The sequence below is a fragment of the Lissotriton vulgaris genome, chromosome 9 (genome assembly GCF_964263255.1).
Source record: "Lissotriton vulgaris chromosome 9, aLisVul1.2, whole genome shotgun sequence".
NCBI lineage: Eukaryota > Metazoa > Chordata > Amphibia > Caudata > Salamandridae > Lissotriton > Lissotriton vulgaris.
In genome coordinates, this window is record NC_141697.1 from 135,875,419 (window position 1) to 135,902,340 (window position 26,922).

Here is a 26,922-nt window from a genome sequence, read left to right on the forward strand (position 1 = left end):
CCTCCCTCCTAATTGCATTTTTTCACGGCCGCCACCACATCAAAGGGCTTCTCCCAGCGTGTGCTCTGCGGCTTCTCCTCCCCTAATTATTCATGGCTGGCCGGTGGCCGGCCGTACTTTCAGTTTCACGGCCGCTCTTGTTCTTTGTTTGCCTCATCCGTCCATTTGCAGTCCCTCACCTTTCATGTCTTTACGTAAACAATACTCGACATATTCCTTCTCCCGCTTTCTCCCTGGTGTTCTTTTTCTGCGTCCCCATTCCTGCCTTACCCAGTTCCCATCCCATTGTCTCCTCTACTACCTGTTCATATGCCCCTCGTTTCCAGCCCCCTTTACTCCCTCCTCCTCCTCCCCTCCATCTCTCGCTCTTGCATATGCAGATTTGTCACCGTCTTGGGAGCCCTTCAGTTGTTGGCATCTTGATCTATTGGCTTCCAAGGGCCGCCCCTTTACCACGCTCCAGCCCTGTCCACCAGGCCCCAGAGGCGCTGCCTCAGAGTATTTTTTGTTACATTTCCAGCACTGCACCCTGAAATTATATTCAAGAGTCGACAAAGAAGCACATTTGTGCTGCTGCAAAGTGCATGACGTACTGTTTAAATCTTTCGGATTTAATAGACTTTGAAAGAATTTTAAAATAAAATGGCTTAAAAAATACGCTAAAATAACTATATTTCAGGCGCTTCTATATAAAAGGAGAAATGTCTCCAGATGACAAATTTTCCTGGTGCGAAGTTTCTAAGCGTTGCCGGGGCCGGGGAACGATAGTGAACTGAAGTTAGTGAACTGAAGCTTCCCAGGGACATAACACAGGTCCCTGTGGCATAGACCCCCCCCTTCCCCCAGCATTCCAGGGGGGCCCAACCACTGAGGGGGTGGGGGACACACTTTAGCTTAATCTCAAATTCTCAATGAATATCTCTGAACTGTCTGAGACGCGGGGAGTCCTTCACACATTCTGGGGTGGGGCGCATCTGTTTGCCTCGTGCCACTGCAGCCACCACCCGACACCCCGTGAATCTGGAACCACAGAACCAGTACTGCAGCCCACCCCAGAAGCAGTGCATAAAGAGATGACGCAGCAGGTTCTGTGCCGCGCCAGGGTTATTCCGGGTCACTCGCGGCTGCTTCCTCTTCCCTGCCTCTCTCGCGCACAAGCGCATTTCCGCATCCTGTCCTGTTCCATTCCAACTCACGCGCTCCGTTTGGCACTTGTAATGAAATCCTGTACAGGAAAATACAGATTTACTGACTTTGCAAAACTATCCGCAAAGGCCTTTAGAGTCTTGCCTGCAGACATTCTGAAGCATTTCACTCTGCAGATTTCCACAGCATTATTGGGTGACGTTCAAATTGTTGTGAAAAAACCGGACACATAGTTGTTCATGTCTTTTTCTACCTCATTCGTAGGAATTTAAAACTAGGTTAACGGAGCAACAGAGTAGCACATTACAGTCAGGTTCTCAGGCTAACCACGATGAATATGTATGAGGTTAATTTACATATTATGCATTTGAGTTGAGACTATTTGCATATTTATTGGTCATTCTGAACACAAGAATGGGCTTCCCTATTGCTTTAAAGATGGCTACTTCGCTGATGTCTGACTTTACTTTCTGCTTTATGCAAACGTGCCATTATGCATTGAGCATTTTTGTATTGCTATTGTGCAAGCGCATACAAATGTATTTTATTTTATATTTTTTTTATTCATCACACACCCTCACGTCCTCTCACCCTCACAAACCCTCACCCTCACCCACCGTCACACCCTCACCCACCCTCACCCAGTCTCACACCCCTCACCCTCACACCCTCACTCACCCCCTCATCCTCACCCCCCTCACACCCTCTCACCCTCACTCAGCCTCACACCCTCACCCTCACACACTCTCACCCTCACACCCCCTCACTCACCCTCACACACTCACACACCCACTCACCCTCACCCTCACACCCCCTCACCCTCACACCACTCAGTGCTACAACACATATGTGTGTGTAGGTGCAAATGCAATGTTCTTGGATTTTCGTCACAATAAAATACACTGAACATAATCTTCACAAAATGTATTTACAAACGTTTAAGCTATTGCCATTATGAATTACAATAACTTTTATTTAAGTATTAATTATTTACAAAATTAAAAGCCATTGTTATTTGTAATATCAATACATCTAAGTCACGTAAATACAACACACATTGCATTACAAATGCTATAGGTGTCACATTTGCGAAAGTTAAAACTATTGACATTGTAACTGACAAAGCTATTAATTTTGCTATTTTCAAAACCAACACATAAATTAAAAAAGTGTCATTTACAATACCAATCGCTCAAACTTTCCTAATGCGAAAAGTTAAAAGTATGGGCATTGTAAATCACAAAACAAAAAAAAAAAATGTCATTTAGAAAACCAATAGCTCAAACTTTCCTACTGCGAGACCTATTGGCAACGCCAGTGCTTGTTTTAAAGAGTGTTAGCGCACATCTCTCAAGGGTTTTGAGCACGAGGCAACGTCTCCTTCAGCCATCGCAAATAGTTAAGTTGGTTCCTTTGGTTATCTCTAGTGAAGCATGTAGTGGCATGTTTAACTATTTGACATCGGATGCCAGGGTACTTGCAGTGGTGATGGGGGGTGGAGCACCTATTTAGGGCGGTCACATTGGGTCCAGAGGACCAGGGTTCAAGCCCCGGAGTAGGCGTGCCGTTTGAAATCACTCAGTATATTTTATTAAAAAAAACAAATAATTTAGCCGTGTCACAAACAAGTCCATAACTGCGCAAGAGTGAGGATGGCTACATCACAGTTGCACCGCCGTTTCGTTTTGCCAATGCATCCCTCAGCTACAAGCTAGCTCTGTGGGCCAGCACTGCCGCCATGGTGGTTGTTTTTTTTTGCGTGTGATGGTGTTCCGCACAGTAGGGGTTTGACTCTTCTTTACTAAGCCATTGCTTCATAAGCTGTGTTTAAATTTCCTGAAAGTTTGATTCAAATGGGGTTGCACCTATAATAGTCTGCCTCTGCGTAATTACTGAGGCGTTGTATGTGCACGCGGGCCAGGCCCTTGACCAAAGTTTGTTTTAGCTTATTTAAATATGATTCCGTATGCACACCTCTTGGCATGTGTGCCTTGGCTACAAGCCAACGCTGTGGGTCAGCATTGACATCAGTATTGTGGTCATTTCGTGCTGGAACGTGTGCCCATGTAGGCTATCATCAGGCAGCTTGGTCTGGTGAGACAGCAGTTGAAGCTCAGATGTAAGAGCTGCAAACTTAAACCCAAACTGGTAAAAAGTGTTCATATGGGGTGAAACCGCACGGATGTTGAGCTCCTCTCATTTCTCGGCACCTCAGGGCAGAAACAGACCCAAGGTGTACACAAGCATGGTGCACACATGGTGCTCTTGCCTAGGCACTGCTTGAAGTCTAATGTGTGTGATAACAGCAGATATCTCGAAGCCTAGAGTGGCTCAAAAAGCTAAGCAATGTCCACTTGCTGGAACTCCTGGGTGAACTCCTGTTTCACTAATGTGTCCCCTACAAGGGTGTTCGACCTCATGGTCCCAGGTTCAGAACTTGGTGGGTAGCATTCAGCCTTTATCCTTCTGAAGTTGAAAAACTGTGTACCATTGATTTGGGTAACAATAAACATCTGTGATTTAGCGCCGACACGCCTTCTGGTGTACAAGAGCTTTGTAATTGCAGGTTTGGCTTAAAGGGTGGGAAAACTCCCAAAGATGTTTATCAATGGGGTTTTGTAGTGGAGGGTTACATTGCTGCATCACAGTTCCAACCAGTGACTTCCTAGGATCATCGACAATGCCAAACAACTTCCAGAGGGGATCAACTGTAAACAGATTGAGTCATAGGTTCACAAGTCTCACAAGTCTCAATGGAGGTATACTTTAGAGTTCAAATCTAGATTCAGGGGCAATACTGGGCAGTACTGATGGGGCATATGCCTTCTATCTGGTGACAGGGATTGGTTTTTACCATAGCTGCCATATGGGATCTACTGGCAACACCCTGAAAAGTGCTGTGTGGGTGCCAGGCACTCTCATTGAAAGTCATGTGCAAGGTTCCCTATGTAGGCTATGCTAAGCGGGCAGAATTAAAAGTTGGATTCCAGGCTTCCTCAAGTATAAGCAACTCGTGCGATGCTAGGTGCCCTTAATTGGTAATATGATTTTTATTGTGCCTCACCTAATGCAAAGGGTGCTATGCTAAGCGGTCAGAGTTGAAAGTCTGATTTCAATGTTCCTCAGGTAAACGCAACTGGTGCTATGCTAGGTGCTCTTTATTTGTAATATGAATTTTTATGTCCCTTCACTTAATGCAAATGGCGCTATGGTGGACGCTCTCATTGAAAGTCGCATGCAATGTTCCTTATGTAGTGCAACTGAGGCTATTTTAAGCGGTCAGAATTGAAAGTCTGATGTCACTGTAAAGTTAAAAAAGATCTGTTTCAGGTCAGGCAGCAAGGTATATATACAGTATATTACCCGTTATTCGTGTAGTTCCACAAACAAAGCCTAGCGAATGCGAACATATCCATGCTTGTTACTGCGTGAAGACAGCCTGGTTAGCTCACTCTAATTTCACGCCACTTTTTTTGGGTTACAACTTACTCGGGGGTACGAATGTGTCTGGTCAGTATGAGGCGTGAGGAGCACAATGCTGCGCTTCCATGGAAGGTCCATTATTTTGCCACTGAATGGTCAAACCATTGACTACGGGGCATTACTTCAAGACATTTCAAACCAGGTTATTGTCACGTCATTATACTGCAAGTCTTGGAGGTCAGCCCCGAGAGGCACCTGCCTCTGCGGTTACTTACATACAGTCACCATATACTAGGCCTTGTTGTCACACCTTCGAGAGTGCCATAGGCACGTGGGTGCTGTTATGAATATGTATTAGGAGTCTGTTATCAAGTATCATCTAGTCACCCTATAGCTCTGCACCGTATGTACTGGTCCACGTAAGTTATACCTGTGTCCATACACTTATGATGAGTTATGTATGGTAGCATGCAATATCTCAGCAGTTTTTGGTGCCTGAATGCTGAAGCATGGGGATGTCCGTGTCACACGGTACCCATGCACCATCAAGCTTTACATGCCTGGGGTGAGTCACCCCCTTTGTGCGCCTACACTTATACCATTAATGTATTGTGCCACGCGGTACCTCAGCGCCCTGGTAACACGAATGCAGGAGATGTCTGTGTTTGTGTCACGGTGCCTGTGCTTGGGCGCATTCCGGCATTAGATGCCTAGGTCGGAACATACAATACCTAAGCACCCCGGTTTGTACAGTTTGTACGCGCTAGACGTATATGTGGTGACACACAGTATCATACCTAGGCAGCCGGGACTAACCATTTGTGCTGTGAGCACTACGTGCGGCTGCACATGCTGTTGCCCATTGGTTTCTGTTTCATGTGAATTGCAAGCTTCTTTATCCTGTGATTCAGGGAGAAGTTTGCATCACTACGCTGTTACATAGTATCATGAAGAGTAGTGTGAGTTTTTAGCCTCTCTGTAGGGAAATGCACCGACGGATGTGCTAGTTTTAGATTCGCTTGCAGTTTCCCAAGGCCATGGTGCGTAATTTTGTCACCGAGAGCACAGTTTCGTAGACGTACACCTAGGGTGAAGGGATGTTGTTGAGTCCAGGGGCAGGCTAATTAAGGGCATGACCTTCCTAGTGGGCTGAGGGGGAGGACAGATAGTCGGGCAACTATGCTGTCCTGTGGTGGTAAAGTCATGATTGGTATGCATAGTCTTCGGTCCTTAGCGGTCAAACATGTAACTCCAGGGGCAGTGACGGCCGGTAGGTAGGCTGTCGGGGTGTGGGGGCCGGGGGAGTCTTTCTTCCCAGTGGGCCTGTGGCCACCCCCGCACGTGCATGCGCAGCAGGGCGCAAGTATGCAGAGTTTCTGCAGCCCCCGTTATGGAGTTTAAGGCACAGGGCGTAGGGGGGGTAGCTGGTGGAGAGTATCTGTCCGATAAGCTGTACCCCCTGCGCAAGCCGACTCCGGCGTAGTAATTTCTCGTAGTTTGTGGGGATCAGGAGGCTGCCAGTCAATGATCTTGCCGTAGGCTCTAGAGGAGACACGCAGAAAGTGTTTATATGCATTGTTATATTTACAGTAGGAGTGTCATGTGTATTAGAGTTAAGGTTAGCTCTGTGACATCATCGGCCTAACAATGCATCTGGCCTTTCTGCGTAATTGTAAATAATGTTAATAAATAATGTTTTATAATTTTGTAATAAATATGGCCGGGGGGGTTACTCCCCCCTAATCAAAAAATTCCCAAAATTGGTGTGGTCTCAATACTTGACTTGAAGGAGGGAGGGAGACTCCATCCAAGCAAGGGCTGGCCGTAGGTAACAAGTAAAAAAGGGGACTTGGGGGAGTACCGGGCCATATGGAACAGGCAGAGCGCTAGAATAGTACGGGCCGCCCTTTTGGCAGTCGAGCCTGTCCCCGGGGGATAGGAGGAGAGGGGAGCACTCCCACCTCCCATATTTTCATACAGTAGGCGGTTACGGCAGGCGTGAAGCGGAAGGACTTATGGGCTTCCGGTTCACACGGGCACACAACAGCGGGGCCAGACCAGATTAGACTAGCCAGTGCCCCCCTGTTAAAAGGGGGTGTGGGGAGCAGAACATTCTCTTGTTCTTACGCTCCCCACATGCGCAGCACCCGGGCCACCAGTGGCCCGTAATTTCTTTTTCCCACCCACCATCCCCTAAGGCATGTAATTTAAATGCGTTGGTCAGGAATCTATTTTGACGTTTCTCTAAAAAAGTTTTTATTACAGAAATCTTGGTTGATAGCATTAGTGTAAGCTTGATGAGTGGGTACCTGTTAATGATGTCTGTCAGTAACCAGTTTACTATGTTCATTTACATTTTATTGCAGGTATCTCAGGAGATAGAAGTAATGTAAATGTGATATGTTTGCTTTGTTCTATTACTTCTTTACAGATATCCCAGGAGATATTCAATGTGAATGCGATGTTTTGGTGCATTTATAATAAAAGTGTCATATGTATAAACTTGTCAAGAACAGGATCGGTTAGGACAGAGTTATCTAATTGAAGTATGTAATGTTGAAAAAATGTCAGTACATGTTATTTTATATCAGTTAAAAATGTTGTATTTAGTTTTGTGTCTCCGGTCAGGTGGTAAGGTCATGATTGGTAAGCATAGTCTTCGGTCCTTAGCGGTCAAACATGTAACTCCAGGGGCAGTGACAGCCGGTAGGTAGGCTGTCGGGGTGCGGGGGCCGGGGGAGTCTTTCTTCCCAGTGGGCCTGTGGCCACCCCGCAAGCGCATGTGCAGAAGGGCGCAAGTATGCAGAGTTTCTGCAGCCCACGTTATGGAGTTTAAGGCACAGGCCGTAGGGGGGCCCGGTGGAAAGTATCTGTCCGATAAGCTGTACCCCCTGCGCAAGCCGACTCCGGCGTAGTAATTTCTCGTAGTTTACGGGTCTCAGGAGACTGCCAGTCATTGACCTTGCCGTAGGCTCTAGAGGGGACATGCAGAAAGTGTATTTATGCATTGTTAGATTTACAGTAGGAGTGTCATGTGTATTAGAGTTAAGGTTAGCCATGTGACATCATCAGCCTAACAATGTATCTGGCCTTTCTGCGTAATTGTAAATAATGTTAATAAATAATGTTTTTTAATTTTGTAATAAATACGGCCGGGGGTGGGGGGGTAACTTCCCCCTAATCCAAAAATTCCCAAAATTGGTATGGTCTCAATACTTGACTTGAAGGAGGGAGGGAGACTCCATCCGGGCAAGGGCTGGCCGTAGGTAACAAGTAAAAAAATTGGACTTGGGGGAGTACCAGGCCATATTTAGTCTTTACAAATGTAGACCTTCAATAGTCTATGCTTGTTGTCTTTGGTACATTTAAAAAAACATGTATATAAAATACCCCAGCTTTTTATGACACTTATTGTTTTTAGGTATGAGTACAAGCATTTATATGGTGCTCTATCTAGCCTGTCACCCATTTTCTATTGATGAGTAAGAAAGTTATTGTGATGTGTATTTCATTTTACGTAATCTTTAATGTAATCCTTACTCTTTGCAGAATATGAAGAAAGTTGGTTAGATGTTCAGAAAGAGCGGAAGCTCGTTTTAAAGTACATGTGCGAGAAGTACAAACTTCACCGGAATTCCAGCCTTCCAGATCCAAGTGTTGCCAAGATGATGTATGTAGAACACAAACATAAATTAATCTACTGTGAGGTGCCCAAGGTTGGTTGCTCCAGCTGGAAACGGATCATTCTCCTCCTTAAGATGAACATGACCAACAAATACTTTGAGTTGTCAAATGAGGTTGTTCACTCCAGAGAATCATTTGAAATCTTGAGCTCCTACCCGCCGGACAGACAGCGACAGCTGCTCAGTAGTTACACCAAGGTGATGTTCACCCGGCACCCGTTTGAGAGACTTGTTTCTGCCTACCGCGACAAGTTCCTCCGCAATCTGCAAAATAAATACTACATAAAAACAATGGCAGAATTGATTAAATCAAAAGTCAGCAAATCTCAAAAGTCAACCGGACCGGTCACCTTCCTGGAATTTGTCCACTTTATCTTGGACGAGAATCCTAAATACAGTGACACTCACTGGAGACCAATGTCCTCGCTCTGTGATCCTTGCAACATTCATTATGACATCATAGGCAAATTTAAGAAGCTGAAAGAAGACTCTGATCAGGTGCTCAGGAGCATTGGGGCTTCTAAAGATTTTCGTTACCCTTTTATTTTAGAACCATCAACACAAACGAGGAGTGACATTAAAAAGACCTATTTCAGTAATCTGACCACTCAAGATGTGCTGAGCCTTATGAAGAAATACCACATGGACTTCATGTTGTTCGACTACCCAGTATTCTAAAAGAAGAAAGACTTCAAGAACAATGTCAGTTTCTTAATACGTTTTACTTTCCTCCTTTAAGCGGTACTCCTGACTACAGGAGTTCTTGTTTCTTGCTGACGGTGTTCATGTCCTATATGTCTATTTGAAACGTGGAAAGTCACTGTACACTTAGGATGTTTCAATGTTTCAACTTTTTTCCCCTTTTAGTTGGCACATGAATTATATTGTATTTATGCAAATGCTATTCTCATGCTAATAGTTTTCCTTGTTGAGTCTATGGCACTAGAATATAAACAGGAAACATTCATTTGTGGAATATAAAACCAGGCACAGTAGTTGCCAATCCACCAAGCCATGTTCTCACTCACAGGCACCATTAATTCAGTAAGGGCATAAAGGGAACCCTTGACGGGATTCCGTGATTTATTTTTTTACCCAATACTTTCATGGGAATAAGTCTTTGATATGGAATCTTTACAGATTGTTAGGATGCCCATCTTCAGACCTTCGGATCTTCGTCAGTGTACCGTGTTAATACTTTACCAGATGCAATATAGAACAGGATAAAAGATGAATGCAGCAAATCTGGCTTTTCTGGATGGTCACCCCAGATTTAGCACCTTTTTTCTGGACCCTGGTTTTGCAGTTTTCTTAAATCTCTAGGCACTTTACCCCTGCTAAACAGGTGCGAAGAGCCTGTGCCCCCCTTTAAAAATGGTTAAATTAGCTTACCCCTGGTTGACATATTTAATCTGCCTATAATTTCCTAGTATATAGTTAATTAAATACAAGAAGGGGCATCCTCTATGTTGTCCACGGCAAGGAGCAGTGTATAAAATTGCAATTTGTCCTGATCAGGAAGGTTGAGAGGGCTGTAAAGTTGAAACTGGCTACCCTTGCCCTTGATGGTAAAAAGTTGACCATGGCTGCTCAGCATCCCTCTCACTGGAGGAGAAAACGTTGAACTTGGCTTTAAAATGGATATGAGGTCCAGAAGGGCATCTAATTCCAGCGATGATGGTGTTAGCAATTCAGAAGTGCCTAGGAAATGTAAACTCATCCCAAAGGCCCTAGTGCCTAGTTATGTGATGGGGGGACGACATTGTTAAGTGGTTTGAAGCTTTTGCAGTGGCCTTTCGTATGTACAGAATCCGAGATGAGAACTGGGGATTAGCCTCTGGAAGCACCTGCTGATTTTCACAAGAGATTCACTGTTGGTCTTAGATGCATCTGACTAGGTAAAGTGTGCCCCCATAAAAGAGGACATCACGTTCACATTTGGTTTAACCCCAGCAAAGTATCACCCATAGTTGAGGAATTCCCAGAAACTGTAACACCAGTCTTGAGAAGATTTTGTGGTTTATTTTCGAGGCATTGGATTGTTGGGTGAAGAGCAGCAAAGTAAATGATTACAGTGTGCTTTATAATTTGTTTGTACGGAGCACATCTCAAGTAACTGCTTACTAGACTTCAAGCTCACCCGGCCCAGGGAGTCTGGCTCAATACCAGAGTGTCCAAAAAAGTTCCAGGTGGTGGCCACAAGAAGGGTGGTCAGGCACCCAATAGAAGTAAAAATGTGGGAACCCCTTAGGAACCTAAACGTTAGATCAGAGGGGAGAGTCCCAACTCACTTCAGGGAAGCTGGAAGGCCAAAATGCAGGGATGGGGAGTAAGAGGGCAGGAAGCCCTTCAACAGGGGCAGGTGCTTTGACTGTCATCATCCAGGGTAAAGGGAGGGCGATGCCTTGCAACCCAGGTAGGCACTCACTAGAGGACACTCTACAGAGGTAGCTGGTTTAGTGCTTAGGGGAGATTATTCCCAGGATCGGAGGGTAGAGCATACCATAGCGTTCTTTTTTTGGAAGGTGGTCCCAGCGGGAAAGTTGATGATTCCTGAGAGTTTCCTTAAAGTACTTCCAGATGGTCAAAGTGGATAGGGTCTACATCACTCCTCTGTAGAATACCTGTGTTAACTGGACGCTGGTGGTGGAAAGGTTGGTCTCCTCAGAAAAGTGCCTGCAGGGACAGGGCTTTAAAGGCTCGGGCCGCGAGGAAGGAGAAGGAGAAGGAGCGGCCTCCTGATCTGGCCTTTCTGGTGTGGGGGACCACAGCGTGGGAGAGCTGGGCAGATCGTAGGGTCCTACGATTGATTGAAAGTGCTCCTAAGTCCTCATCATCAGTCACAAGGTTGAGTGTCTGACGCTTAAAATTAGAACATGTGCAAAATTTAATTTGAAATGTCCCTCCAGTACCCAGACCCCAAACGCTATCTTCACTGGCCAGGGCAGTACTTGGATCCTAGAAAACGTCAACTCACAGATTTTAAACCATATTCTGTAACATTTGCCGCTGCAGCTTCTCCACTAAGGCGGAGGAGCGTCACCCACTGCTTTTTAGCAGTGAAATAAAGGGAAAATAAAATAACTTGCACCATTACCCTTCCAGTCTAGAAAACTACTAATTCAGGGACTGATCCTGTCCAGACTGGATTATAGTAATGCTCTGCTCCTGGCAGCCCCGGAAGCCACTATCAACACCCTACAACGAGTACAAAACGCTGCTGCCAGGATGCTCCTGGGTGCCCCAAGAAGAGCATCAGCAAAACCATTGCTGAAAACCTTGCACTGGCTCCCAGTGCGTGAACGTATCTCCTTTAAATCATCATGCATCGTCCACAAAGCTCTTCAAGGTAAAGGTCCCCAGGCCCTAAGTAGCCTGATACGCCCGTACAGACCCTCACGGGCCTTGAGATCGGACCTTGAAAACCTGGTCATAGTCCCCAGAGTTAGGAAAGCTCGCTCGGGAGGCCGTCGCTTCTCGGTAAATGCAGCAAAGACCTGGAACGCCCTCCCGAGACACATTCGCACTGAACCATCCCTTAGCAAATTCTGCAAATGTCTTAAATTCCTTCTTTTTCCCAAAGCCTCTTAAATTCCCTGCCCCCCTTCAGAGCTTCTTATTTTCGCATGGTAGCGCTGGGACGCTTACGGGCAGCCATGCGCTTTATAAATCCAATTTCATTTAATTTCATTTCATTATCATTTTATTTCCTCCTACTTTCGCAGCTTTGCGTGAGGCGGTGGGGGCATGGGAGGAGTGATAGCACCCTCCTAAGAGTGCACTGACTGGTTGGCCTGCCATCTTGGGCCGACCAAACAGTCTCACGCACTTCGCAAGCTCTCCATGAAGGCTGCATTACAGCCTTCTTGGGGAACATGCCCAGGCCAGGATCCCAGTCAGCGTCTGAGCTCCGAAACAAGGTGCTCAGACCAATCACAATGCTGCTAAGGTAGCGTTTTGATTGGCTGACTGGAAGTCCGGGTGTGTTTCCTGTTTATGCCAAGAGCGGGAGGACTGTAGAGTAGAGACGCTGAGAGAAGGTACATTTTTAAATGTATATTTTAACACACACTTCCCCCATGTCCTTCCCCCCTCCCGCCCCTGCCCCAGCTCTCCTACCTCTGATCCGTGCTGGCTGCCGCTGAACTTTTGACAGGAAATGAGAAAAATACGCAATCAATCCTTTAAAAAATCTTCATTTGGTCAGAAATGTGACCATAGAAGCACATTTGTTAAAAAAACATTCAAACGTCTCAGAATATCAAAATCAGTGCAAATCAATTTGTGGTTAGAACCATCTGTCACCCAACCATCATCATCACAAATCATGATGCATATTTTTCATTACATTTAGTGCCTGTGTAATAAAATTCAGGATTGAGACACAAATTGTTGGGGATTCAAGTCTTGTAAAGCAAGCAAACCCTCTTGATGTGAATTAAAAGATTTTCCACTTAGAATGGGTCGAAGGAAACGCAACCTAAAAAAGGAATACAGAGTAAAAACAAACATAAAGTGCTTCGTTAACTGAGTGCAAACTCCATCACAAGGACAGCATGGCAATAACTAGAACCAAGACCGACTGATAAGGAACGTCTCTAAATAATGTTGACTCCAAACTGTGTTGAATAAAACCTATGTACTGATGCTTTTATCCACATTAAAAAAGGCTCTATGCTATTGGTTGCTGCAAGAGGTATTTAAGGTTGGACAGTTCCCTTGTCAAGTAGATTCATACGTCTCAGCTTTTCTTTTGTGTGCAAAATACTTTTCTTTTATAAACTTCTTGGAAGATTAACTAATATTATCCTTGATCTCAAAGATGCTTTTCAATCCTAGGTCTCGAAGAGTGTTTTGGGCATAGTGTATCCAGGGGATAGCCAGCCTACTACTTTGGCTCAAGCAATCCTCCACTATGATGTGTGTGAGACTTAAGTTGGGTGTGGACCAAATTTTGATCCATAACAGAAAGGGAGCCAGGCCCTCCAGGTCTTCTTAAAAACCTAAGCCCAATTTGTTGTAGGAGACGAAGCTCGTGTTAGATCTAGGGAGTCCTCAAAACCTATTGAAACCTGTTCTCTACCAACTGTAAAGGCTTACCAAATGTATGTCCCCACACGTCTGCTCCATAGGAGGCCATGGATAAGCATTTGCTTTTATAAAGCATGGTCATTTCTTTGAGGGCTTATGTCCCAGTTTCCTAGCAAACCTAAATATTGTTTCTCACACAGCCTCCATTGAAATGGACCTCTGAGTTTTTAAGCATTCCCAGCTCATATTCGAGATGAATAACATACCCAGATAACTAAAATTAATTGTTTTCCTTTCTGGAGTTTCTTCAATTAAAAATTTTCTTGAGCGGATGTTCCTTTGGCCATAAGTTAAAATATAGACTTATTATGATTAATCTTGAGTTTCAACTCTGCATAAAATGATGAAACCAATCTAAAGGTGCTTGCAGTCCCTTTGCAATACGAGCTAAAAGGATAGCATTGTCCGCGTACAAGAGAATATGAACCAAGCGTGGAGTGATTTTGGGAATGTCAGGGGTTTCAGACCTTAAAGAGATATCTAGAGCATTATTATTAAAGTTTGTAATCAACAAAATTGGACACTTGTTACACTGTTTGACTTTTGGTTCAGTGCAAATAAGGAAACCCTCATAGAGGTCAGTGTATATTTAAGATTAGCGGTATATTAGCTTCATCCGCCCCACACTGACATTCATGCAGTTATCATCGGGTTTTTCCTCTTGGTGTGTACTGCTAGCCTCATCCAGAGGCACCTCCAGTCTCGAGTGCAGTGTCCAGAGACAAAAAGGATTTTCCCAAAAGGATTGGATAAAAATGAAAAAGAGTGCCCTAAAAAAATTTTAATGTTGGGCAAACTTCACATTATTAAAAATTTTGAATACTCATTCATAAGCCAAGTTACGGGACTATATAGTATTACTAGGGTGGTATTGTCGACATGTTTCAGCTCTATTGGGCCAGGCGGTCTGTAGAGCTTTCGTCAGGACTTACAAAGGGGTTGGTACAAACAAACATATAAAAAACTACTCACACGAATTGTGCGGTAATCCCACAACTCAATGCATTGATTTGAGTATTGTATTCTTCTGGATCTATGAAAGAATATACATATAAAAGCTATGTTAAGCTGTGAGCAGTGAATCCTTAAAAAGGGGGAGAGTGCAGTAACATAGATAGTGATTAATAGTGACACTAGTGTGGTTCATGAAAGGTTTTTTCATGAAGGTGAGCGTTTTGAATTTTCGGGAAATGATTACTTTCCACTGAAAATCGCTCGTGAACTATGGAAACAGGAAAGTGGCTATCGCTATTAATGCTTTTACGTTTATAGGTGCAGGCGCTGATCAATATTGTGGCTCAACCGGAGAATCATAGATAGTCAAAATGTTTTCTCAGCCTCGCATCGTATGTCATAGTGCAGATCATTCACATTCAACAAAGTTACCCTTTCATTCATTTGTAATCTTTGTTTTGATTGGATACAACAGGCATCAAAATCTTCCAAAATCTAACTAAGACAGAACGCCTAGCAATGGAAAATCTCAGCAAAAATGAAGACCTGGTGATAAAACCAGCGGATAAGGGGGGAGGAATAGTGATCCTCACAAAAACAGGATACCACCAACAATGCCTTGCTCTCCTCTCCGACACCAGATTCTACCAGCGAATCTTAATGGATCCCACCGAGAGACTGCAGAACACCATATCAATCAGGGTGTACGAGGCCGAAACTAAAGGATGGGTCTCTAAAAAAGAGGCGGAATTTCTAATGGTTAGGGAACCAGTCACTCCCTACTTTTACTCGCTCCCAAAAACCCACAAGAACAGAACACCGCCCCCGGGACGCCCAATAGTGTCCGGAATCGGGTCTGTGTTAGAGCCCCTGTCAAAATTCGCAGATGAATTTTTGAAACCTCTTGTTCAGAAAACAAGCTCATACCTAAGAGACACCAAGGATCTATTGGTACAAATTGCAAACATGCCCTTTAACTCAGACACAATGCTTCTAGTAGGCTTGGATGTGGAATCCCTTTTCACCAGCCTGCCCCAAGATACCACTCTCCAGATGCTAGAGGATGTTCTATACTCAACGACGTGGCATTACAACACACCCAGACACTTCATCCTGGAGTGCTGCAAATTGGCACTTAAAGAGAATTTCTTTAGGTACAATGACCAACTGTACCTTCAATGCCATGGTACCTCCATGGGCAGCGCCTTCGCGCCGTCGGTGGCGGGACTATACGTCAGCCATTTCGAAACTGAGTTGGTTTTCAATGAAACCAACACTTTCTCTTCCAGTATTATATACTGGAAGAGATATATTGACGACATTTTCCTAATATGGAACATCAACCAAGATCTGCCGGAATTCATGACATGGCTTAACTCTCTGGACCCTTGGTTAAAATTCACATACACCTCTAGCAATAGCCACCTTGATTTTTTGGATCTAACAATCTTCAATGACAATAACACCCTACAAACTAAAACTTTCACAAAGCCAACTGCGAAAAACATCCTGCTGTCCCACAAGAGCCACCATCCCAAACCCCTAAGAGACAATTTGCCTTTCAGTCAATTCCTTCGACTGAAACGGAATTGCAGCAAAAATTGCGACTATCAATCACAGGCAGCGGAATTAAGTAAAAAATTGCAAATAAGAGATTACACTGAGAAAGTTATCAAAAAATGCAAGAAGAGGGCTGATAACCAACCCCGTGAATGTCTCCTGCAAACATATCCAAAAGAACCAGTGAAAGATTTAACCACGTGTGTGACCACTTACAATCCAGCAACATATGCTGTTCAAAAATTAATCAAGAAGAACTGGCACATAGTCAACACGGGCAAGTTCGACTTGCCAAGACCAAGATTCGCTAATAGAAGGACCAAAAACCTGAAAGACACCCTTGTACATACACGCCCCAGGCTGGGAGCTGTAGCATCTGTAACCAACAGCGTGAATATGACACCACTCTCAGGACACTTCCCATGCGGGACATGTATAGCCTGCAAAACAACAACAGCCACAAAAAGTCTACAACTGGGAGAGAACTTTGTATGGACGCAAAAACAGTTCACAAACTGTAACTCATCTCATGTCATTTACATGATCCAGTGCCTGTGTAAAAAGAGATATATCGGGATGACATGTCGCAAGGTTAAACTCAGGATAGGGGAACACAGGAGCAACATCAAGCTGAAAAAGAATACCACTAAGCTATGTGCCCACTTCACTGAAAGTAACCACACACATGAAGAAATGCAATGGACAGTAATAGAAATGCTGACCAACAGAACCGGTAATGCAGAAAAGATCCTGTATGAGAAGGAGCAAAGGTGGGTGGACCGCCTACGTACCTACGACTCTGGGTTGAATGATAATGTGGCCTGGCACCATTTTGCTAAGTAAAACGATGAAAATATCTAAGCATCCATCCCTGTCTTTATAAAAAAAGTCTTCAGGAATTATTTTAACATTAGGATATAAGTACTCTACCATCCAAAATGCAGATCAAATACTTTGACCGCCCTGAAATTAGTGGGAATTGCATCCCGCAATAATTGAATTCTCCCACTACTAGATGCTTAATCGCCAAAAACTACAATTCCCCGTCAGCGCGCTAGTAGCGTTGACCTAGCAGGAATCACTTTGAAGTGCCAAATTCCTTTAGAAATAAACTACAACCCGGCTTCCATCACTTCGTTAACACAAGGCAGGAGGAAGGGCCAATTTCCTTTAAAAAGAAACTACAACCCGGCTCCCATCACTCCGGGGGCAGAGTCAGCACAAGGCAGGAGGAAGGACTCCATGCGGGTAATGGCGATGTAACAAGCCTCCGTTTTCTCCTTGTGGGTAAGCATTAACAGCTAATCTGTCCTGACAGTGGTCCCTGTCTCCGCTCCAGCTCTGTGGCGATTGAAGGTACCCCTGTAGGAAGTAGAAGTCGTAATCACGACAGGTAAGATCTCACAGAATGCCGTAATAGCCGGTTTGTGTTTTTTCGACCTTTTCATAGCGCCTTCCCGTAAATACTAGCCATGATGCCGTTTTCACTCTAGCGAGAGCTTTAACATCAACTATTGTTTTAAAACAAAGATTACAAATGAATGAAAGGGTAACTTTGTTGAATGTGAATGATCTGCACTATGACATACGATGCGAGGCTGAGAAAACATTTTGACTATCTATGATTCTCCGGTTGAGCCACAATATTGATCAGCGCCTGCACCTATAAACGTAAAAGCATTAATAGCGATAGCCACTTTCCCGTTTCCATAGTTCACGAGCGATTTTCAGTGGAAAGTAATCATTTCCCGAAAATTCAAAATGCTCACCTTCATGAAAAAACCTTTCATGAACTACACTAGTGTCACTATTAATCACTATCTATGTTACTGCACTCCCCCCCTTTTTAAGGATTCACTGCTCACAGCTTAACATAGCTTTTATATGTATATTCTTTCATAGATCCAGAAGAATACAATACTCAAATCAATGCATTGAGTTGTGGGATTACCGCACAATTCGTGTGAGTAGTTTTTTATATGTTTGTTTGTACCAACCCCTTTGTAAGTCCTGACGAAAGCTCTACAGACCGCCTGGCCCAATAGAGCTGAAACATGTCGACAATACCACCCTAGTAATACTATATAGTCCCGTAACTTGGCTTATGAATGAGTATTCAAAGTTTTTAATAATGTGAAGTTTGCCCAACATTAAAAAAATTTTAGGGCACTCTTTTTCATTTTTATCCAATCCTTTTGGGAAAATCCTTTTTGTCTCTGGACACTGCACTCGAGACTGGAGGTGCCTCTGGATGAGGCTAGCAGTACACACCAAGAGGAAAAACCCGATGATAACTGCATGAATGTCAGTGTGGGGCGGATGAAGCTAATATACCGCTAATCTTAAATATACACTGACCTCTATGAGGGTTTCCTTATTTGCACTGAACCAAAAGTCAAACAGTGTAACAAGTGTCCAATTTTGTTGATTACAAACTGAACATTTTCGGGGAAAGAAACGGACACTGTAAATTCCTCATCCCTCCCAGTTGATTAAGTTACATTATTATTAAAGGGCAATAAGAAGGGGGCCAATATACAGCCCTGTCTCACCCCACAAGTGACTTGAATGGGTGGCGTCTAATCTCCAAGCTGAGTGTATCGAACCCTCATGCGGGTGTGTCGATGGAGGCTTTTAATAAAGGAAGGGGTTAACCCCTGCTACCTCCATGATGTCCTCTAGTTTGTCTCTGTCCAATAAGTCCAAGGTGCAGGAGAGGTCCATAAAAGCCATCCGAATGGCCCCTCTTCTGGTCTTGAAGTATTTGCCCAAAATCAGGGACCGATTTAACGCTTGCTTGATAGTACCTCGGCCTGGGCGAAACCCATATTAGACTTCTGTAAAAAAGTCGTTTACTTCCGCCCGTGCCTCAAATTTTCCCAGAATCACCCTCCCAATTTTTTTTTAGGGAAGAGTCAAACAGGGAATTGGGCCGGGAAATTGCTGGGTCATTCTTGTCTCCTTTTTTTTCGTTCTGGGGAGAGGGTCGGCGCAGTGGCCAAGGTGGCTGACTCTGGATTACGGGGCTAATGGTTCGATCGCTGGGGGTAGCTCAGCCCAGCACCATGTGACTCTGGGCAATAGCTTGCTTAATCTTCTCGATGGTCTCCAGCTCCGTGAGACCCATAGGGGTGATTAGTTTGCGCTTTACAAATAGTGGGTTATTTCTTATAAATATGGACTGTAACTGACTTCTCTCCAGAACTCAATCTGGCCCCTTATAATTATGGCCCTAAAAGCATTTGTTATCAGGATGGCCCAGAATCTATGTTGAATTTAAAGAGCTCTGCTGAGACCCCTTCTGGGTCTGAGGCCTTACCATTCGCGAAGCTCAGGATAGTTTTTCGCACTTCCCCAACTGAGATAGTCTTACTATAGCCTACAAGGGCCATGGGTGTAACACTGGAGTCAACTGGTGCTGAAGGCACTCTTTCATTACCTTCTTTGTTAAACACTTTTGTGACGTGTCGGACTCAATTGCGTTCCAATATATGGCCTTCTATACCTGTAGGGGATTTTTCACTAAAGAAAGGTCGATTTACAATCTCCCAGAATGCCTTGTTATCTTTTGAACAGGCAGCCTGTTCCAAATCTTCCCATGCTTTAGATCTTATCTCCGTCTTTCTTTTTTAAATAGCTTGATTCTAAATCTGATTTGTTGTGCTGGCCTGCTGCTTGCTGTTTCTGTCCTTGGAGTGAAAATACTTGACTTTGCTTTCTGCATCCTGCTTCCAAGGTTTTCAAAGGGCTTGAGTTGAGCTTGCCTCCTGTTAGGAAGCCTCAGGGCCATCAAAGACTTCACTTGACAGTGCCTGGGCTCTTCTGCTGAGATCCCTGACTTGCAAAAGGGTGCTAAATCCAATTCCTGGGCCCTTGAAAGTGTAACCTGGTGATCTTAAGGAGATAATCCACGTTTTCACTACCAGTGTCTGTTTTATCAATGCATTGCTACAAATTTCAATGCATCGCCACTTCCAGCACAGAAGCGGTGGAATCACTGCAGCACGTCTGGATTTTTAGTGCATTGTCCCGGTGCGCTGATTCTCCATCAACACAGCACCACCATAAGGAACTGAGTATGCATGTCCAGAAACCAACGCATCACCTCCTCTGCTAGTTAAAAAACAATGCATTACCACCCTTGCCAGTAAGGAACTGACGCATGCTTTTCAGGCACCTCACCTCCCTTGCACCACATACTGTCTTTGATTTTTGACACATCAAAGGTACTTTGTGCTTAAACAAACGCATCCATTGATTTTTATGGACTAAAATTGCCTAATCTTTTAAAAGTGATATTTTGACTTGTGTATGTTAGATTTTTGTTGTTTTGGTCTTGGTTTATTTAGAAAAATATTGGCAATTTTCTAAACTGGTGTGTACTTCTTTAGTAGTGTTTTCACTTTATTAATGTGTGTGTGTGTGTACAAATACTTTGCACATTGCATCTGAGATAAGCCTAAATGCTCGTGACAAGCTACCAAGGGGCTATCTTAGCTGTGTGACTCCCTTATCCTGGCTAGAGTGAGGGCTATTACTTGGAAAGGGTACAAATCACTGCCAACTAGAGACCCTATTTCTAACAACTGGTATGATCTGGACCTTGACAAGACTACAGTGGTAGCCTTTGTTGCAGTGAGTCCTGGCCCTTAAATGCTGTCCCTGCAGATCTGGGACGTAACCCAGGGAAGCTGCATCAGAAACACTGGAAAGTTGAGACTTAGAACATTTTGGACTTCCTAGACCTCAGGAGCCATCAGAGGGAACTCACAGCAAAGGTGCCCAATTGAATGTTTGTTGTTTTGGTGTCATTTTGTTTATTTCATTTTACTCTATGCTACTAGTTAGGTTTGGTATTTTTATTGTTTGTTGTTATGACTTTATTACTGTTTTGATACTGCATACTACTTTACACATTGTCCTTAGACAAGCCTCTCTGCTCTGTACTATTGCTAATAGGGTATTGTGCTCAGATTAATTTAGTGACTTTGGGGTACACCCTGAAAAGTTAAATTAATTATTTCTTGAGGTGGGCGACTGCCCACCCCAAATATTAATCCACGTTTTTTCTTTTATGAACCAAATTTTCATATCCAATATCACTGTACAACTATGTGGCACTGAATTTGTATAATGTTGTATTTTATCTAAAGTGATCCTTACAAATTGTAATTTGCATATAATGTCTATAGAGTGATTTAGGTCTTTTTGTGTAACTTGTGTGTAATTTATATTCTTGTAAACAGTAAAACCAATAACAATTTAAAGACAAGTAAGACTATCAGAATTAAACAATATAGTATCCCTCACGCTACTGTTTGTGTCATCAGTGTATCAGATAAATGTAGTTCCTCAGTACGAGATGTCAGGAATAGGTAGGGCATTTTCCACAGCGGGAATTACAATTTCTCTGGTCAGGTATTTACTCGGTGTGGTAAGTACCTCCTATTCTGAGGTTTGAACATCGAAATGCAGCGCAATTTATATCATTGGTATTCACAGTCACACACCTCATTCTGCATGTTTAACCTTGTTTAAGAGCATCATCTCACCATAAATTTCAACAACTTTAATCTGCGAAATCTGTAAAGACAGCAAGGGTATGACAATTATCACATAACTCGGAATTTGAGTCACTGTGCAAACCTCTGTTTGCACTGAGTTCGGAATTTAACCCAGACCTTGCAATCAGGACCTAAGGAGATGGGAAAAGATAGGTTTGACTACCGATCAGTAGGGCAAGTAAAAGAAGATGATGGGGCATGAAGGAAGACTGCATAAACATGTACACATTGTGCTGAGCAGAAACCAGTTTAAAGTTGGTGGAAGTGACCTATGTATAAGCAAAGAACCCCTGCAAATCTTTAATGATGCTGAGATGGGGAAATCCCTCCATGCTAACAGAATACAACAGAGTATCTGGTTCTAATTCTAATTGACAATCTCCTTAGCAGGCCACAAAGTGAGTTTGACCATTCTTCATAGTTGATGCTCTACACATTTGTTACACTGTTTGGTATTTGTACTTTTGACCACTGTAATCACAGCATTGATATTAACAACAATTCTGGCTTTGGAAGGCATAATCCGTTCCCGCAATAGACCAAATGGAATCAGTTTTCAAGACATAGGTTCTGTAAGATCTTCCACCTCTGAGCTCTGATACCTTTCAAACCAATATGCTGCTACGAAAGATCTCACCTGAAGGGAAAGACATCTCTCTGGTAAAAGACATCATTAGAGCATAAGGATTTGGTCAACCTTGTTTGATCTCAGTCTCGTCTTAGGCATTTGTAGAGCATCATCAACTACTGGACACTTTTCAGGTATGGTTTAGGCAAGGCTAATATACCCAAAATAAGTGTTTCTCTCCCTCATAGATGACTGTAGACGAGTGGTGAAGTATGCCCTCTTGTCTCAATAATTCAGCTGTATCACTCACTGGGCCCCATTTTTCATTGTCTATATAAGCAGGTTAAATTAGCCAGGGTGCTCTTTTCCCCAACATATTTAATCTGGTGGTTTGTGGGATGAATATCCCTTTATCCCTAGTTAAATTGTAGATCTTTAAGCTTTCTTAATCCTTCTGGACAGTGGCCGAGGCAGCTTTTGGTACCAGGGGGGATGACGGTTCCTCAGGGAGCGCCGATCTATATCATCTGTCTACAAAGAACGCATATTTAATTTATATATGGTCATGAAGCATGACTCAGAAACAAACTAATATAGGCTATACTGCAAGTCCATACCTGGCGAACCAAGCACATCCTACAACATGTGTGCTAACCATCTGCTAAGTGGTCCGGCACCTTGATAAGGATATGATGCACCATAGAAATTCAGCCACAATACGAATCAATTATATTATATATTATTTATACATTGACAAGCACTTTAGTGTGGAGGTGGAAGCTGCGGATTATAGGCTGTTTGTTGGTTTATTATATACAAATGGCGGAGGGTGAGAATAAGGTGAGCAAGAAGGCTGGCTGGGAAGTATCTGATGGGAGTAGTGAAATTAAGGGGCGGCTGTCACAAACTCTGTGAACTTCATGTTGTAAAAATGAGATGTAATGCCTGACACTACATCATTTAGAGAAAAAAAAAGATTAATGCCCACATGCATCAAGCATTTTTGGAGTCGCAAACGGTGCGATTCCTTAAAATCGGCCGTTTGCGACTCCAAAAATGCTTTTTGAGATGCATCATTTTTTTTTGTTGAAAATCGCTAATTTTGCGATTTTCTAAAATGCGATTGCATTTAAGTAATCACAATTTTGCGATTCCTTAATGCAATGCATCATTCTTAAAAAAATTGCGATTTTGAAGATTGCAAGTGCAAATTACCACGAGGTTGAACTTCATGGTAATTTGCGAATTTTTTTTAAAATGCTTAAATTAGCATTTTAAACACTGTCATGTTACAGACACACATGTCCTTAGGACATCTGTGTGCGAAACATCCATTTTAAAATACATTTCAGGGGTGCAGGGAGGGGTCCTTAGGACCCCCCCCTGCACCCATGGAATGCATCAACATTTTGCGAATTCCAATTTGCGAAATCGCAATTTCCATTGATTCCTATGGGCCTTTTGGCCCATAGGAATAAATGGGAATTGCGAAATCGCAAATTGGAATTCGCATAATATTTGCGATTCGGTAAAAATTGCAATTTTTACCGAATCGCAAATATTATGCACTTTCAATAATGCATCCCGTTTTGCGATTCCTTATTTGCGATTCGGTAAAAATCGCAAATTTGGAATCGCAAAACGGGAGTTTGATGCATGTGGGCAGTAATGCCTTAGGTCCTTGTTATGAGTCTGGTGGTCCACAGACAGCCAGTCTCACTGTGGCGGTCTCCCAACTGCCCTATTACGGCTAGGGCTGTTGGGCCGGCCTAGGGTCACCACAACTGTCGTTCCCTGGCGGTAGCGGGGCATCCACGAGGCTGCAATATGCTAGTCAGGGCTGCTGCAGCCCTGCCAAGCATAATACTAGTTTCCTCACTGCCACAATTTTCATGGCGGTGCGACCGCCATGAAAAGTGTGGCAGTGAGGATAAAAAGGGGGCCCTACTTGTGCCTCACGTCATGTGAATGTACACAAGGGGGCACAGACAAAGCACAAATGGCATGGGCTGGAGCAGTCAATGTCGTGCAGGGAGTGCCTTTGACGTTTTCATTGCAGTGCCTATTTCATAGATACCACCCTGGGAATACGAACCACCTGCCAGAGAGGAGAAAACTCCTGATTTGGTGGGCAGTTCTTACATGAGCTTGGTGGTGCAGGAGCATGGGCTCCTGCACCTCCAAACTATTAATAAGACCCATAGACTACACCGTTAAGCTGCCTAACGTAAATGTGAAAAAAGTATTGTGGGAGCACAGAAACAACGCAATTGACACAGAAGCAGGCAGCATTTCTTTAATGCTTGCATTTACAAAGTACCGCTAAAAGTTATTTTGTACCCATGCTGACTGCTCAGATACATTTTGAGCATGCAATGCATCTTTTTGGGTAACACTGAGGAATTGTTGTAGAGATATGAAGATACTTTACATATGGTATCAACTTCTTGTTTTCCTGATGACTACTCCCTGTGCTTTGTCCATCCCTTGATATTTTGGCATTTTATTTTGGAGGGAAATCATCGCTCTTCCTTTTTCTGCATCTCTGCTGCGTCATCCACTATTGGAAGTTGGAATCTGTACTGTTTTATTTTTTAAATCATATACCTTCAGTGGAGATATTTGCAAACTTCTTTTTAATGGCAATCAGTACTACTTTTGTTCCTTCTCAGTTTAAAAAAAATATTGTTTGTTTGTCGCTGATAGTCTGGCGTTTAAGTCAGGGAGGGTGTAGACAGGTCCTTGTGATATAATGGGCCTTGAGAGGTAATGCACATTTTAGGATGGTGGACGCCTCTGCATAATAAAATAGCCTCATTTTCCTTGTGTTTTTAGGTCTCGGCCTGAGCCAGCGCATGCGCTGGACTTGGCCGAGACATTTTGGGGCTCTCAGAAATGCTACTTTGCCGGTGATCACCTTGCTAGAACATGCACAGGCGTACGCTCAATGTGCACAGCTGTAGCGGCTTCTTTGATCTCTACTCCTAGCTGACATGCGTTTTCTTTCATCCAGTGCGCACGTGAATGCTTCCCTTTGTCTCTTTGCTTTGATCTCTAACCCCAGCTGGCATGCTTCTTCTTTCATTTAGCGCGTGAATGCTTTCCTCTACCCCATTTCCGCTTGCTTCGTGTTTTCTTGTGTAAAGCTAAGAAGTATTTCCGACTCCATTTCCGCTTGCTTCGTGTTTTCTTGTGTAAAGCTAAGAATGTATTTGTTGTTGTCAATGCTTTTGCCTGCCCCCTCCCTTTTCCCGATGTCAAGGTAAGTTGTACTTAGCGCTATGTTATGTTTGGTAGTACAGATTTGTCTATGTAATGTTTTGTAATGCTCATTTCTTTCTTTTTTCCCCCAGCTTCGGTCTTATAATGTACCCCAATGAGATGCTTGCACAGGATGTCGGTGTCGGAGTGCAGCGATGGCAAGGTAAGTTGTTTTAAGCATTATGTTATGTTTTGTAATGCTTATTTCTTTTGTTTTATTCCCAGCTCTGGTCTTATAATGTGCCCCAATGAGATGCTTGCACAGAATGGCAGTGGTGGAGTGCAGCGATGTCAAGGTAAGTTGTACTTAGCGCTATATTATGTTTCGTAGTACAGATTTGTCTATGCTATGTTTTGTAGTGCTCCTTTCTTTCTTTTTTCCCCAGCTCCGGTCTTATAATGTGCCCCAATGAGATGCTATTCAGAAAAGGGGGGTGGTGATGGGCAGAGTATCTGAATTAAGAATGGTCTGCCCTGTTCCCATGATGCACTGGGCCAGGGACAGCCTAATTTGCATGTAGCCAGGTCTGAGCTGGGATGGTGCAGTGAGCTAAAAAACTGTGATGGATCAAGCCCTGATCTGTTGACTGGGTAGGAGCTTTCTGCTTAATTCAGAGACTCTGTCCATCACCAACCCCTTTTCTGAATCGTTTTGTCCACCATAAGCGTGGAAGGGTATGCTCAGACATGAGTCCCTTGTTCACTGCACCATCAGGATTCAAGCAAGCCGGGCCGAAGACGGCTGTAATGCCAGAAACCGGTCCCCGGAAGCTTGTTTCCTTTCCAGTATAAGAATTGGCTTGGTAGTTTGGTCTGCCCTGTTCCCATGATGCACTGGGCCAGGGACAGACTAATTTGCATGTAGGTAGGTTCTGAGCTGGGATGGTGCAGTGAGCTAAAAAACGGTGATGGATCAAGCCCTGATCTGTTGACTGGGTAGGAGTATTCTGCTTAATTCAGAGACTCTGTCCATCACCACCCCCTTTTATGAATCGTTTTGTCCACCATAAGCGTGGAAGGGTATGCTCAGACATGAGTCCCTTGTTCACTGCACCATCAGGATTCAAGCAAGCCGGGCCGAAGACGGCTGTAATGCAAGAAACCGGTCCCCGGAAGCTTGTTTCCTTTCCAGTATAAGAATTGGCTTGGTAGTTTGGTCTGCCCTGTTCCCATGATGCACTGGGCCAGGGACAGACTAATTTGCATGTAGCCAGGTTCTGAGCTGGGATGGTGCAGTGAGCTAATAAACGGTGATGGATCAAGCCCTGATCTGTTGACTGGGTAGGAGTTTTCTGCTTAATTCAGAGACTCTGTCCATCACCACCCCCTTTTCTGAATCGTTTTGTCCACCATAAGCGTGGAAGGGTATGCTCAGTTATGAGTCCCTTGTTCACTGCACCATCAGGATTCAAGCAAGCCAGGCCGAAGATGGCTGTAATGCCAGAAACCGGTCCCCGGAAGCTTGTTTCCTTTCCAGTATAAGAATTGGCTTGGTAGTTTGGTCTGCCCTGGTCCCATGATGCACTGGGCCAGGGACAGACTAATTTGCATGTAGCCAGGTTCTGAGCTGGGATGGTGCAGTGAGCTAAAAAACGGTGATGGATCAAGCCCTGATCTGTTGACTGGGTAGGAGTTTTCTGCTTAATTCAGAGACTCTGTCCATCACCACCCC

The 26,922-nt window shown here is 43.9% G+C and overlaps 1 protein-coding gene across 1 annotated transcript in view; it reads left to right on the forward strand.

Annotated features, from left to right (window-relative positions):
- LOC147689725 (carbohydrate sulfotransferase 9-like) overlaps nt 1-9,184 on the forward strand; it is a 162,500-nt gene extending 153,316 nt beyond the window's left edge. The window contains exon 3 of the mRNA XM_086936584.1: nt 8,119-9,184. Coding sequence (XP_086792710.1) covers nt 8,119-8,930 — 812 coding nt within the window. The 3' untranslated portion in view covers nt 8,931-9,184. The remainder of the gene's footprint in view (nt 1-8,118) is intronic.
- Nucleotides 9,185-26,922: the final 17,738 nt, after the last annotated feature.